Source organism: Heloderma suspectum, chromosome 7 (genome assembly GCF_057233095.1).
Source record: "Heloderma suspectum isolate Gila_16-S chromosome 7, 16-S_ref, whole genome shotgun sequence".
Classification (NCBI taxonomy): domain Eukaryota; kingdom Metazoa; phylum Chordata; class Lepidosauria; order Squamata; family Helodermatidae; genus Heloderma; species Heloderma suspectum.
In genome coordinates, this window is record NC_139464.1 from 41,137,941 (window position 1) to 41,153,692 (window position 15,752).

A 15,752-nucleotide genomic window follows, 5' to 3' on the forward strand; every position below is an offset into this window, starting at 1 on the left:
CTCCAGGATCGGATGCTTGGATTCCTAAATTTACCATACTGCTAACAGCTAGTTTACAAGCAAAATAGGCAAAGCACATTTAAAATGAGAATTTATTTCCATTTTAAAGTATAGTCTCCCTACCCCAGCTCTTGCTAAACAGCACCTCTTGATTCTGATTTTTTTTTTTTTTTTTACAAAATCTTAGCTATGTTTAAAGCATGTCTACCTTGGGGGGCTGTTGTAATCCCATGACTTTTATTTTTACGGATTTTACAAAACGCTTAATTTTGTCTTCCTTACAGAGTTGTTGTAAAAGGATCCTTTTGCTTCGGATCTGAAATGCTGCAACTTTTGTTTTTCTGCTTTTTATAAAATGTTTACTTTTTCCCAATGGGAAAATAAAAGGCTGCTACATTTTGAGTAATATAACCCTGATGATCTGCAGGGTGGCTTCTACATCTCAATGTGGGGAGTAATGATACAAAGATACTTTACAGGGGTGAGTATAGTTTTGTGGGCGGGGCCTAGCCACATTTTAAATATGCCTAGAGTGTATGTCTAACATAAAACTTTCTAACAACACAGGGGAACATAGTGATTGGATCACTATGTTATTGAAGGTTATTTAGCTGGACAAGCTAAATGGCTACATTGATAGAATATCTATCTATCTATCTATCTATCTATCATCTAATTTCTATACCACCCAATAGCCGAAGCTCTCTGGGCAGTTCACAAAAATTAAAACCAAACGACACACAATAAAACAATATAAAATCTGGCTGCACCTCTTCTGACTGGCTGACAGGATAGGATGTTTCTGCTAAAACCTCTTCGTATTGGTTTGTTGTGATGGGGCAAGTTCTTAGAGGGGTCACGTGACTCCTCTGAGCCAATCCAGAGATGGTTTGGAAATGGCCTGTTAGGGCTCTAAAACCTCATCCGATTGGTCCATGGTGGCATGATGAGTTTGTAAGAGGGGTCACATGACCCCAATCAGGTGACCCTGATGGTCATATGACCTGACCAGCTGATCACTCCTTCTGGGGCAGGACTTCTGAAGGTGGGACTTCTGGCTAGAGCGGGACATCTAGTCTCCAAAGGGGGTGGGGCATGTGCCACTTTTGAAAAAGGGGCATGGTTTAGAGTTTGATGAGGGGTACCAACTTTCACTACTTATATGCATGCCAATTCCAGGGTTGGCATACATTTTCACCCTTTCTGGAGGGGGGGGGTGTTGGGGGGAATGAGGGGGCTTTGGATCCAGTGGACCTAAGGCTTCCACCAAGCTCTCCCAGGCTGCCCCTTTTAACGCTTATCATCATTGGAGCAGCAACTGTGAAGCAGTATCTGAGGCAGAGCTTTCCATTATTGTGCTGGGTGGACCATTGTGGGTAGACCTCCCTCTCCATGGACCAGGAGCGAGGACTGCCACATCCCCAGCAATCTCCCAAGGGAGCCCAGGATCATTCCCTTAGGGTGCAATCCTATGTATGTTTAGACAGAAAACAGTTGTACAATTCCCAGCATTCCCCAGTCAGCCATGCCAGGAGTTGTAGGACATTTTCTGTCTAAACATGCATAGGGTTGTGCCCTTAGTTGTTTTAATGACTAGTTTATTGTTTTTACTTTTGCAGAAATGAACACTATTTTATGCATACCATGGCAGTTCCAGGATCTGCCTTCCTCGAGAGCCCCCCCCCATCTCCTAACTCTCTGTGTAGCATTTTCAGGAGTCTGGAGAGGCTGCTGTGGGAAGGAGGGGGCGGGGAAGTGCAGTTGATCCAGCTGAAATCCAGATCCAACCCCATGTCTCCTTGGTGCATTTTGGTAATGCATATTTGCAAAAATTCAAAGATTGTTCAAAAACTCGTAATACTGGAGAACTTCCATTTGAACTTATCATTTATCATTACATATAACTTATTGTTTATAATTATGCAGGCAAATTACGAATTATGATGGAAGTCAGTTCATCCATCACCAACTCCTACTTGCATTTTGACTTGCAGGGAAGATATATGTTGGAGAAATCCATTTGTGGGGTGGAGTTTGACATGTTTCCCTAGGCTCGGCTTTCCAGACATTGTTCTGGTTCTCATTATGGCACCTGTCTCAATTAGCAGTGAGTCAGGCCAGCTTGCAGATTTTCCACATGGGTGGGTGGGTGGGTGGTGTTTCTGCAATTTGCACACATTTCTGAGCAATCTGCACAAATTAGGGCCGATTTTGCACCAATTATGCAAATTCAGCCATATTTCAGCCATAATTTGAGCAAATTGCTCAGAAATTTGTTCAAATTGCAGAACTTTAAAAAAAAATGTGCAAAAAAGTTCCTGGAGTTTGGAGAACAGTCTGCAGCTTGGCTTGCCAACACAAAGCAAGTTGTACACAACACAGAATTCCATCGAGCCAAAAAAGAATGAGTTTTCCCAGTGACAGACATCCCTAAGATGACAGGAAATAAAGCGTTACAAACAGTTCCCTTTTGCCAGCATCAGAGTATTTCACTATACTTCTGTGGAAAAAAAAACCTTGTGAAATAGCATAACAACAAAAAGAGAACAAGTTTCTCTTCCCTGAATCAGAGATACTGAAAAGTGAAACATATAAAATGCACAAGGAGTGGAGGCTGAGGGAGACGACACTTGTCCCATGAAAATGATATCTTGTGGCTCTAAATGTTTGATTTGTCTATCAAAGAGGAGATTTGAAGAATGAAGAATGGGAAGGTTCCTGTATCTGTACTTGGCAGCAAAGGAAGAGTAAGAGGCTTAATCCTGTAGTGGTTCCAGATGTGTCCATTACACAGGTAAAGAAACTCATCCCAGAGAGGAAGAAAATTGTGGGGTTTGGGGGGCTATTGTTATGGTTACTCCCCAGTAAGCATTTGGCTAACTGAACATGGTTATAGAACAATGGCAGGCAACCTGGTGCCCTCCAGATGTTTTGGACTACAGCTCCCTGGCTACTGGCCATGCTGGCTGGGGCTGATGGAAGCTGTAGTCTAAAACATTTGGCGGGCACTACGTTGCCTACTCCTGTCATAGTATAACATATTTATGATGATGAGGGACTACTATCAGCTCTGGGACATACAGTTGGGTTCATGGGGAGAGAGGGAAGAGGCTTTCTTCAGCACTAAGCAGGGAAAACCTGTTCAGTGATAAGAGCGATTGATAGGCATTCATACTTTAAATACCTTGCTCTTTAAATGCCTTTACAATTTAAAGGTATTTAAGGTACAGGGTATTTTTAAACCAGTCATGCAAGGAGAAGGTGTGGCAATGGGAGGCCTGTGTTTTAAAAGCCTGTTTTCCCCCCGTATCATATTCTGTGGCTGATGTCTGAGTAGATATGCATAAAATTGAACTGGGCTTTGTATGCTTAGTGGAAAAATGTCCAAACTGGTAAGAATTACATGTGCATGCTTACAAATGTGTGCACACACATGAGGGGCCCCTATCAGAGCCCTAGATGCAGCTGTCAGGACCAAAAGGTTGTGCACCTTTGGCTTATGTGTCCATTTTGGTACATGAATGAGCCTTGTTCACGTGTTTACTGCCAAAGGAAGAAAAAAAAAATGGGGACAAATCAGATGGGTAGGGCATATTTGCCCAAGAATGTATACACATAGGCCTTGGCTAGCACTTGGTTTAGGATGCCCTTCCAGGTTTAGGATGTCTGTCTGGGTACAAGCCTTGAGAAGCGACATGGAAGATCTGTGATGGGATCAGAACTGGCCCTCCCGTGAGGCAGGGTGAGACCTTCAGCTTAGGTAGCAGATCAGCTGGGTTGGTGGACCATGCACCACTCTCCACTTCTGGGAGGGCCACCCACTGTCCCTGCCACCTTTTCTGTGCAGGCAGTGGCTGCCTGCTACAGAGCAGGCCTTTCCTTGGAGAGAGGTATTGTGGGTGAGGTGGCCCTGGAGAGCACCTGTACTGTAACAGCATACAGCACATTCTTCTGCCTCAAGTGGCATAACGTCTTGCACCATCACCAGATGGGATCTCTGGACATCCTTTAAAAAAAACCCAAACATTTAAAAGCAATGTCAGAAAGGGAGGGAGCTGATTTGGGTTGGGGCTGAGAGAGGACTGATTTTTTTTTTAAGCTTTCCACCAGGATATTTCCCCACCTAAAAAAACAGCCTCTTTTACTTTCACTGTTATTAGCTTTGCAGGGTGGGAAAGACAAATAACTCTGTCCCCCAGCCCCACCCCGCCCTTTCCTATGGCTGAAAGGAGTTTTAGTAGGAGGAGGGCGATTTCAATTAGAGAAATGATGTAGGTGGAATGGTTAAGTTCTCCCGTCATGGGCCCAATCTAATTCAGCCCCCACAGCCACTTTTAGAGAAAGGAAATGACATTAGAAGAGCTGATCATGAGTCACCCATGACATGTCTAGTTTGCTTCTGAGTGATGGTGGGATTCTGTCTGCTGAGCTCCACATGGGGAAGTTCCTTGGTGAGGAGACATGGTGAGACTGGGAGTCCCTGATCTAACTCAACAGAACAGTTTCTGTCTTTTCCCAGTTCTTTCTGTAAAAGGTGAAAGCTTTGTGTGATTTGAAGAGAAACCAGAGCAGTTTTCTCCCGTGGGTGAGATGACTGAGATTGTGATTCTGCCTTTCATCTGTGCTCAGTGCCAGCTCCAGGCTTTGGAGGACCCTTGGGCAAGACACCCTCAATGGGTCCCCTCCCTCAGTGAGTCTACCTTCTCATCACCACTGTCACCAGCTCCTCATCCTCTTTCTGATCATTGCGACACTGGCAGAGAGCCTGTGAGCATGTAGGCAGTGGGGCATCCACTGCTCCTTCATCTAGGGATGTCTGATGCTGTAAAATCAGGGGTTTGTGCATGATGGCAGCAGTGCCAGTGGTAGCAGGTGGCGATGGCAGGAGTCCCCACCGACAGCACCCCCTGCCCACCACCACCGCCAAGCACAAATGTCTCCTTCTCCCTCCCCGAGGTCCCGGGGGGAGAAGGAAACATTTGCGCACAGTGACCCCACCATGCGCAAATGTCTCCTCCCTCCTGGGACCCAGGAGGGAGAAGGAGACATTTGTGCGCAGTGGCGGCAGCAGCAGTGCCTGTGGCAGCGGGTGGTGGGTGGTGACAATGGGGACTCCTGCCACTGCCGCCTGCCGCTGGCACTCTGTGCAAACTCCTTGTTCTCCCGTGCTGATATTGGCAAGAAGAGTGCGAGGGGTTTGTGCATGGTGGCAGTGGTGGGTGGTGGTGGTGGCACCACCGCCGCTGTGTGCAAACCCCTCATGCTCCCCTTGCCATTGTCATCATAGGCAAGGAGAGCATGAGAGGTTTGCGCACCATGTTCCAGTGGCGGAAGTCTGCGAGCTGGCCCAACTCATGCAGGTCATGTTGGGCCAGTTCACAGACAAGCAAGCCCAGGGGGCTGAGCCAGCAAAAGCTCAGTGGAATTGACCCCCCCCCCCGGATGGATTCCTCCACCATCCCTACCTCCTTCTCACCACCACCACCACTGTTGTTTGAGCCAGAGCAAGAGGCAGGTGAACAAGCAGGTTGCAATGGTGGAGAGGAGGAATGACTCCAGGGGACTCTTGTCAGTCTGTCCCTGCTGTGGTGGGGACCTTGGCAGATGCCCAACCATGCCTACCCCTGATGCCAGTCCTGTCTGTGCTGACCTTGCTGGAAGCCATTTCTTAAATGTGGCAACAGTTTAGGAGGACAAGGGGCTTCAAACTATCTTCTGGGGTGCCCTGGGAAGCATTCCTTAAATGACCAGCCATGGTTTTTATTGGCATTTTGTTTTTAATAATTTTAATATGGTGTTTTAATCTTTATCTTTTTAAATATTGTACTTCTTGTGTTCACTGCTCTGGAATCTGTTTGGATGGGGAGTAGTATACAAATGTTGTAAATAAGTAAATAAATACATTTAGAGGTTCATAATGAGCTGATCAATAATGGCAGACAAGCTTCCCTGACAAGCAATTTCCCCACCTCTCTCAATCTTCTCTTACCATGTGCAACACCAGTGGAGAGTGTTCCCAGATAACTTGGTGAGGACAAAATGGTGGATGAGGATTCCACTTGGACTAGGGTGTTTACAAGCTCCAGGATCCTCCAAAATAAATGGTGATTTTGTGGCAGACAATCAGGAGCTCATTGGCAGAGAAGGCAATGCGGACAGGGATTCCTCGAAGGTAGGACATTTGGAAACCAGTGAGCTAGGTGGTGAAAGAAAGTCCAGGATGACCCTTTCTTATAATGGATACTTTTACTCTCACATTCAGCAGGTGACCCAGAAAAAGCTCCCAATATTGAACAGTCACCAGGAAGGCGGTCAGGCATCAGCTGCACTTAACAGAATTTCCACAGCACAATTATTCAGAAAAGAAGAGAGACTGGAAGAACATGAAGCTCTGTAGCGTTGTCCTGACCTTGAGCCTCATCTCTTACATCATTGAAGCTCAGCGTGAGTTTTGTATTAATTGCTCCACTCTTTCCTTTCTTTTTTTCTCCCTCTCTTCTGTCATTTCCTTTTCCTCCTTTCATTTCATTTCCTCTTCCATGTTCCTTCTGGTGTCCATCTCCCTGGTTTCTCAGCAGAATGAAATGGTCAATGCACAATTATGCACAGTTGATAAAAGCCAGCTGGGTCACACCAATAAATGAAAATCAGGGAGGGGATATGGAAATGAAGGGGTGCATTATGCAGATAGGAGATGGTGCAGTGGCTCTAATTTAGTTATGGAAGACACAGTAGGCTGCAATCTGGGACGGTGCTGAGAGGAGGAAAAATCCAGCCATTACACCAGACGAGGGGTGTTGACAATATTTCAGCCTAAGGGTCAAATTCAATTTTGGAGAAGCTCCCGGAGGCCACACTCCAGTGGCCAGAAGCAAAAAGAGCAGGGCCAAAATGCCAAAAATACCAGCATAGTTTGCTTAAAGCTCTTGGGTAGAATCCAACTAAAGTCCTAATTAGAGCAGACCCATTAAAATGAATGAGACTTAAGTTAGTCATGACTAATTTAATCCCCATTCATTTCAATGGGTCTACTCTAAGTAGAACTTTAGTTGGATTCTACCCCTTAAGTCCAGTAACTAAGTCTTAGGAAGGTCTTTCAGCTCTTTAGAATGGGGAAAAAGCTACAAAAGTTGGGAAACCAACCAAACAATGGGCAGCTGGTGGAAATAGTGTGTGGCCATCTAAACACCACAGAGCTGGATTGGGACCCCAGAAAGGCCAGATTTGGCCCCTGGTCCCAAGGTTCAACATTCCTGTGCTAGACATTGAGGTTTCCCAGAGGATACTTGGGTGGCACCCTTCTGGTGGCCTGAAGTGCACACTTGACTTTCTCCCATGTACATGAGTGGCTGACATTGCCTCCAAAGTCTAAATAAAAAACACTGAACTTAGGGATAATATTGCAGTGGTGACAAAGTTCATACTACAGCTCTGGCAATGGTTGCCTTGGTCTCCACCTTCAGGACCCCTGTAGGGAGTGTGATGCACAAAGGTTTGTATCACCCGCTCCCCCAAGGGTCCCTGCAATAGACAAGTGCTACCTCCATACCTCCACTGTCTGTGATAAGCCCTGTTCGTATAACAACCACCCATGCACTGACCACGTAGGGGCGGGAAGTGGGAACGGGCCCTCTGGCCCTGACCCAGCCTTCACACATCCAGGCAATCCTCTGAATAGGTCCTATGTGCATGCAGCTTTGATGTGTGTAATATCTGTATATCTGATCAAGAACCCTGGGTCCCCAACTGAGCAGAGAGAGACTATCCACATACCAGTTGTACAAACACAGGTTCTATTCAGAGACTCCTCTGAATGCTTGAAGGTTGAATGTTTGAAAACCAGCCTAAGGCTTTTTCATACTGAAGCATGGTGGCATTGGAAGAATGGTCATCTCACAGTCCCATCCTTGCCCTCCCACAAAGCACAGTGATTGGTGCTAAAATGTGTCCCCTGCAGTAAAATGTGTCCCGGTAGTAACAGGTGGACCAGCCAGCCACTCAACTGCACTCCCTCCCCACTCCCTGCAGCAGTAAGAGAACCAAAACCCAAAGATGCTATTTGGAGACATAAAGTCTGTGGACATGTATCATATCCGAAACATGAGTCACAAGCGAAGCCTTGTTCTGGAGCAGCTCCGGTTCTTTTCACTTTGGAGGAAAGCCTGCTTTACCTTAGAACCCAACAGAACCAGACTGAAGTGGCCTGATTCTATTTGGGTTTTGGACTTTGTCTGAATCTAATGCACATCCCTAAAGAAAACTATGTGACAGTAGGAGTTTTAAGCTGCAGTCCTAAACACACTTACTAGAGAGTCAGTGAAAACACTGGGCCTTGCTTCTGAGTAAATATACATAGGATTGCACCCTAAGGCTACAACACCATGCATACTGACTTGGGAATAAGCCCCATTGAGCTGGGTGGTGCTTACTTCCTAGTGACCATGCATGCTAAGTTGGGCTGCCAGTAGCTTGGCAGATAGGGGGTCGGCTTGAAGATAAAGGGATAATGAATAGACACATATATTTGTAAGCATATCTGGAGAAAATACCCTGAAGTCATTAAGAGAGCAATCCTATGCCCCTAGATAGCATCTGGGGGGCCATAAGATAGTTCAAATTCCTGGATCTGAGATCATAGACAGCACTCTGACCTTGGGCCTGGGAGTCTGAGCTCCCCATCCTCTCCTCCTCCCCGTTGCAGCTGGCGTGGAGAGAAGCACATTGGCTGCCTCTCTGAGGTGGCAAAGGTGACCTCAGAGTGGAGGGAAAGGGAGTGGTTCTGTGGGCATGGAGGGGAGGGGACTGGGTAGCCTGGCTTATGAAGAATCCTCCATCCTCCCCAGCTTCCTTCCCTCCTGCTACACAGATCCCCAGCTAGATGGGTAAAAACCCCATCCAGCAAAAGTGCAGAGCGGGAGGGGTGCAAAGGTGAAGCTCCGAGTTCAGAGGCTGACAGGCATCCTGATAGGATTGCGCCCTAGAGACTTCTTCTCCTGCCACCCTCAGAACCGTGAGTCTGAGAGAGAGGAAAATCTATATATCTTAAATTCATGAATAACAAGAGAGGGATTAATTATTAGTCAGTCATTTACTCCCTGCTTTTTGATTGTTTGTTTGCTCCTCCCTGACAAGGTGCTGACAGTTAATATCCTCAGAGACATTTTTCTCTCCTTTTCAGAGAGCCCACTGATGCAGACCCTCAACTGCTCCACTGACTACGAGTCCTACACGGCCTGCACTTGGTCTGAATGCCAGGAGGCAAGGGACCTTGTCAAGATGAGCCTTTACTATAAGGAGAATGTGTGAGTGCCTGAGCTCTTAGTCCTTGCAGAGTAATGTGAATGAATGCTGGAGAGGGCAGGCTCTATCATTAGGCAAAGTGAGGCAGCTGCTTCAGGCAGCAGGTGCTGAAAGGCGGGGAGTGGCTGCAAGGTGGTGGACGACCGAGCTGTGTGTGCACACAGCCTGCCCTGCACCCCCTAACTTAGCATGCTGCCCTCAGGTGTGGTACATGATGCTGTCCCATCTCAAGTCCTGCCAGTCAGCTTCCACACATCCCAGGGCATAGTCTGAAGGCCCATGAGGCAGCCACCTTGCTGAAGCTAAGCAGGGCTGGGTCTGGTCAGTGCTTGGAGGGGAGACCACCTGGGAACCACATGTAGCCACCTTGAGATCCACGATGGAAGAAAGGTGGGATATAAATGTAAGAAATAAATCAATAAATAATACATGGACTGGGGAGAGGCGCCATCTTGTCCTTTACCTCAGGCAGCAAAATGTCCTACGTGGCCCTGTACAGTCTGCTGGGCATAAGGAAAGGGATACTTGAGGAATTTGACCTTTGTGAATGCGTCTGACCTGATCTGCACCTGCTGAGCTGTGGTGCAGATTGGAAATTAGTTATCTGCTGGCTTTCACACTTCCTGAAAGTTCCTGTGTAGTTCTTGGCTTAAAAAGCATATATAATATGTTGTTAAAATGTTGTGTTTTGCACACTCTTGCACACATTAATAATGGTAATGTGTGAGAAAAGGCTAAGGTGCATTTTGTGAGGAAGGAAAAGAAAAATAAAGGGAAGAATTTGTTAGCAATCTTCTTGGTCTCCTCCAGAAGATAAACATGTCATGCTTCATTCCGTTATCTGCCTTCCTGTTCTGTATTCTTTTGAAAGAGGAAGTGAGGAACTTCACATCGGTCTGTCACGAAGAAAGGAAGGAGTGGCAGTGGTGGCAGTAGAGGAGGAGACTGAGATGTGGTGATAACCCTCCGACACTGTACACAGATGAAAATACCTCAAAACAAAGAAAATAACCACCAGTAGCGCATCCAGCTTATACATTTACAGATTTAAACATTTAAAATTTTAAAATTTACAGATTTAAAAATGTCTATCTATCTGAACAGGTTTTAACATGTGAAAAATTTCAGTATGAAACAGCAGCTCCAGTGACTGAAGCTGGTGTATTATTATTATTATTATTATTATTATTATTATTATTATTTCTGTACTGCCCCATAGCCAATCTCTGGACAGTTTACGGAAGTTAAAATGTTAAAATACAATATACAAAGTTTAACAGCCCTTCACATAAAAGCATACAGACAATATACACAAACAAGATTTAACTAAAAACAGCTTTGAACGGTTAGTCATAACTAAAGACACATACAGGGAAAACTCATCATGTGCTGCCAAATGGCTGGGAAAAGAGAGAGGTCTTAACCTGGCATGGAAAAGATAATAACGTTGTCGCCAGGCAGACCTTATTGGGGTCATTACCAAAATATTTCACATTTTAAAATCTGTTTGGATGGATGGATGGATATTTTTAAAAACTATAAATTTTGGGAGCAATCCTATGGCCGCTAGTTAGCGGCTAGATGGCCATAGGATTGGTCAGTTCCTGGGAACCAACCTCTGAGCCCGTGCTTCGAGGTTGTTTTCCTGAGAACCTCCCTTCCTCCCCTGTGCCGCCTTGTAGGCAGTGCGGATCGACCCTGTGCTCTGTGCTCAGAAGAGCAGTACAGAATGGGGGAAATGGGGCATTCCCGTGGGTGGGCTGGGATGGGGAGGTCGGAAGTGCCAGTATGACACTTCCTATGTGTCATCTGGTCGCCTCTCCCTGCACTCTGAGGTCCCGTGGCTAGAAAGCAGAAATTGGCTGTCTAGCCACGAAGGCAGGGCAGCAGGAGTGCAGAAGAGATCCACTCCTCACTACTCCTCCCTCCCTGGTCGCCCTTGGGGCTGGAGGCAACCGTTGATCCGCATAGGATTACTCCCTTAAATTTTTTAAATTTTAGAATCTATAAAGTTATAATACGGATGCACTACTGGTGGTCACTTGTTTTGTTTTGTTTTGTTTTGTACCATGCACATCACACTGCCTGCGTATCCATTGATTCACCCAGTGCCTAGTGCCTAACCTGTCATAAGTTAACCCCTGGAGGTTCCATTTAGCTGTGATAGCTAGATAATACCCATATAACTAATGATCTGTTTTGCCCCATGACTTGTCTGTCTAATCTCCTTTTACAACCATCTATGCTAGCAGCCAATCTGGCCAGCCCTCTGTCTTGCAGTGATCACCTGGGGAAAAGATATCAGGTGCAGATGAGCGGCACCTAGCTGCACTTCTTATATTATTAATGGGTGGAACGCTCTTTCTTTTTCGGCTATCCTCCTTAACATAACAAGGCTCAAGGCTGTTAACAACTTGTCAGTAGTCCAGAACTGCTGGCTGATGTTTCATTCATGTGAGCTATATGGGTGGGAAAACTCTCGCTGCATTTGAATGCTACTCTGATTCTCTTCCCACCGCGCAAGAATTTTGCCTTGCCATCCAAAATACAATAGAAACAACATGGCCTATTTCAACTGTCCCTAAAAAAGAAGGGAAATGGTCCTCCTCATCTCTCACCAGCCCTAGCTTCAGCTTCCAGCCTTGCAGGAAAAGATTCACATGCTAAATTTCGGTGTGATGGGCTGCTATGACAGGTATAAAACAGGGCACCAGTAAAATGGCTTTCCAGACCTTGCACCCTTAGTGGCTGAGTGGCTCTCATAAACAGAATGCCGTGCCCTGTGTTAATTAGTGTTAGGAGGGTGCTTGTAAGCTCTGATTGGGTTAAATACTGTTCCAAAGTGGTGTCTGATCCAGGGAGCTTGCAGGGCCAGTCTTCCTTAGCTTTCAGAGTGGAACTACATCAAGTACCATGCACGCACCATTCTCTGGGACTTTGGTACCAAAATGTCTTAGACCTGCTCAGCTTTTAAGGAAGGCTTGGGACATGCCTAGCTGCTAGCAACTTTGCTAATTGGTAAATAAAATGAGGCTTTTCTGGTGCTTATAGGAACCTCATCAACATGATGTGCAATTCCCAAAAAGGTGACTCTCAGATACATTGGAGCTGCCGCATGAACCAGACGAATTTCCATGTGTTGCTGGAAAATACCTTCATTTTCAAATCAGAGCAGGAACTGGAAGTCCAGCAGAATGTCAGCCTGTTCGACAATTGTATGTATTCAAGTCTCCCAGAAATGTGAAAGTGCCCCCCATGCTCAATCATCTTCCCCTAGTTGAGTACAGAAAACCAGATCACAAGTGTGTCCTAACTTCCTAACACCTGTTGGGTCAGACACAATGTAACATGTTGACTATGAAATCCTGGACCATAGCCAACACCACCTCCATCAGCTCAGGCAGGGAGAATGTTAGGCAGCAGTGTGTACAGTACACAAACAGAATCCTGATCCTACCTCAGATTCCCAGTACCAGGACACTGGCTGACAGTTGGACAGGGTACCTGACCAGGAATATGGAATCCTTATAGACCAGGAGTGACTTCCATCAACCCTCACCAATGGCTGTCCTGGCTAGGGCTGATGGGAGTTGTAGGCCAAAACATCTGGAGGGCCACAAGTTGTGATAGATGAAGGCTACCTTCTCCCCACCCCACAAGTCAAGCTTGGTGCTGTACAAGATACCGTGATGGACATGTTTGGGGGAGGTTTACCCCTCCCCCTTCATCCAACCAGGTCTTGGTGACACATATGTTAATTTGTATGTACAGATGCAAATTTAGAAATAATCACTGTAATTTAAATAGAGATGCAATACATCTCACCATAGCGGGGAAGACCCAGTGACCAGGTGAGCTATGAGCCTGCCCAGTCTGTGGTCCAGGTGCTCACTGTTGGTGTGTGACTTCCAGGCCCCTGCTGGCTCTGCCTTCAGAAGGTTCTTCATCTTTAAAGTGGACTTGGACTGGACTTCCCTTCAAATAGAGGACTGTCCCTTATGAAGGAGGACATACGGCTACACTAACCAGATGCCAAAGGTTTCTTTACTTACTGTTCGTAGTTGTATAGAAAAGGGAATTTTGGCAAATGCAACTTATTTATTTATTTATTTATTTAACAATATTTATATACCAATCCACATCAAAAGATTACAGAGTGGTGAACAGCAAAGTTAAAAGAATAAAATACCACGTTTAAACAATCAAAACATTTTAAAAGAAACAAATTCTGAATTTAATAAACCCGGGCTGCTCACTCAAGGAAAGAAATATAAAGGTAAGAAAAGCTGCTCCTGTTAACATTCACTTTTTACAACTATCAAAGTATGCGGGTGCTGCTCTGTTCCATTGCTGGTCACCATAGGCAGATCTGGGCTTTTCCACATGAGCAAAGTTTAACCTGTGTTTTTTCTCTCTTCACTCTCTTAGTCCAGCCTCCTCCACCCCAGAAATTAGCCATCAGTGAGACAAAAGAAGGTGGCTTCCTATTGGCATGGGAAGCAGATGGTGGAACAAATAGAAGCCCTTGGCTGGATGGGGCCCTGGACTTTCACATAAGCTACAAAAGGGATTGGGAACCCTGGGAGGTATGACCGTTGTTACAGTCATGGCAGCATTTCTGTTCATATTTATGTCATGCAATTAGTGATATTTATTTATTTATTTATTTATTTATTACATTTCTATACCGTCCAGTAGCTGAAGCTCTCTGGGCAGTTCACAATGGTTAAAACCATAAAATGCAAGACAATAAAATACAGACGATAAAATACAATTTAAAAGTTTAATGGTGGACATATTCTGCAAAAGCAGTTAAGGCCAGCCAGAGCATTTGCACTGACTTCCAAGAATTAGAAGTTCCGAATGGATTCTGGAAGAATAACCATATTATCTTGCTGCAGGAAGAAAAAAAAAAAAGGCCCCTAGTCCATTGACAACTTCAGGATGTATTTATTTGTTTGTTTGTTTCTTACTCATTTATTATCCCAAGTTTTAGGATACACATCTTTCCAAGGTGGTTTACAAATAACCTGATTGGCCAAGTTCCCTCCTCCCTTTTGGGCAGGTGTACTTTGTGTGTTCATTGGTATGCATGTAGGGACCCTCCACAAGCTTCCAAATGTGTGAGTGGTGTGGCCAATGTGTGACTGGTGAGGCCATTGGGCATGCTGGTGGTGGGGCAGGGCCAGCCCATGTTGCCCTGCAGCCTCCACACTTGTGTTTTAAATGCATGAGCGATTTGTTTTAGCTTGGAACTGGCTGTTGCATACAGAGTTGAGTTAAACTACAGGCAGTTTATTATTTTTGAGAGAAACACATTTCTCACAATGCTATTGCAGTTTCCCCTAATTTCCCCTAAGATCAATAGGATTCCTCTGTCTACCAATACCTGAAATGATTCCTGAAATGTTTGACATGGGAGGACTAAAACATATTAGGAAGGGCCATGGCTCAGTGGCAGAGCACATGCTTTGCATGCAGAAGGTAGGGATGTTGAGAAATTTGCAACAGATTCAAATCAGTTTGGATTTCTACGAATCTATCCTGCAGATTCCATAGCGGACCGGCTTTTTCCGAGTCATATGGATTCTGTGGACTTGCGATCTGGTTTTTCACTTTTGAGAGGGAATTGTGCTAATTTGCATAAACACTAGTTCACATTAGTGCAAGTACACATTGGTGCACTTGCACAAATGCACAAATACACATTAGTTAATGTGCATTCACTAGTGCTAATGTGAATTAGCATAAGTAGAATGAAATCCTAGTAAAAAAAAATCCCGATTCTGTCAATGAGCGGATGACTGAATGAAAGATACCTGGCAAACCGTGAAACACAGATGGAACGGATTTAACAAAATCTTTACATCCATAGCAGAAGGTGACCGGTTCAGTCCCTGGCATCTCCAGGCAGGGCGGGGAACGACTCCTGTCTGAAACCCTAGAGAGATACAGCCAATCAGTGCAGACTAGCCTTCCCCAACTTGGGGCCCTTCAGATGTTTTGGACTTCAACTCCCAGCATTCCTGACCATTGGCTATGCTGGCAGGGGTTGGTGGGAGTTGAATTCCAAAACTGGAGGGCCCCAGGTTGGGGAAGGCTGGTGTAGACCGTGCTGAGCTAGATGGACCAGTGGTCTGTCTTGGTATAAGGCAGTTTCCTATGTCCCTATGAAATCATTGCACAACAGACAGAAAAACAAATCATCATAATCTAAGAACGGGGTGTTGCTTTTGCTGGTTATAGAAATGGTCTGAAGGCACTTGAGGCAGCCACCTTGCTGAAGCTAAGCAGGCCTGAGTCTGGTCAGTGCTTGGAGGGGAGGCTACTTGGAACCACATGTAGCCACCTTGAGTTCCACGATGGAAGAAAAGTGGGATATAAATGTAAGAAATCAATCAATCAATCAATCAATCAATAATACATGGACTGGGTGGAGGCGCCATCTTGTC

The 15,752-nt window shown here is 45.5% G+C and overlaps 1 protein-coding gene across 3 annotated transcripts in view; it reads left to right on the top strand.

The window, feature by feature from the left end:
- The first annotated feature begins 2,516 nt into the window (after positions 1-2,516).
- CSF2RB (colony stimulating factor 2 receptor subunit beta) overlaps positions 2,517-15,752 on the top strand; it is a 37,764-nt gene continuing 24,528 nt past the window's right edge. The window contains exons 1-6 of one of the 3 annotated variants that reach the window (XM_084809730.1): positions 2,517-2,794; positions 6,005-6,172; positions 6,263-6,444; positions 9,179-9,302; positions 12,352-12,515; positions 13,729-13,886. In XM_084809730.1, the coding sequence (XP_084665856.1) occupies positions 6,384-6,444; positions 9,179-9,302; positions 12,352-12,515; positions 13,729-13,886 (507 nt within the window). In that variant the 5' untranslated portion in view covers positions 2,517-2,794; positions 6,005-6,172; positions 6,263-6,383. The remainder of the gene's footprint in view (positions 2,795-6,004; positions 6,173-6,262; positions 6,445-9,178; positions 9,303-12,351; positions 12,516-13,728; positions 13,887-15,752) is intronic. The other 2 variants (XM_084809731.1, XM_084809732.1) reach the window with 2 other exon arrangements.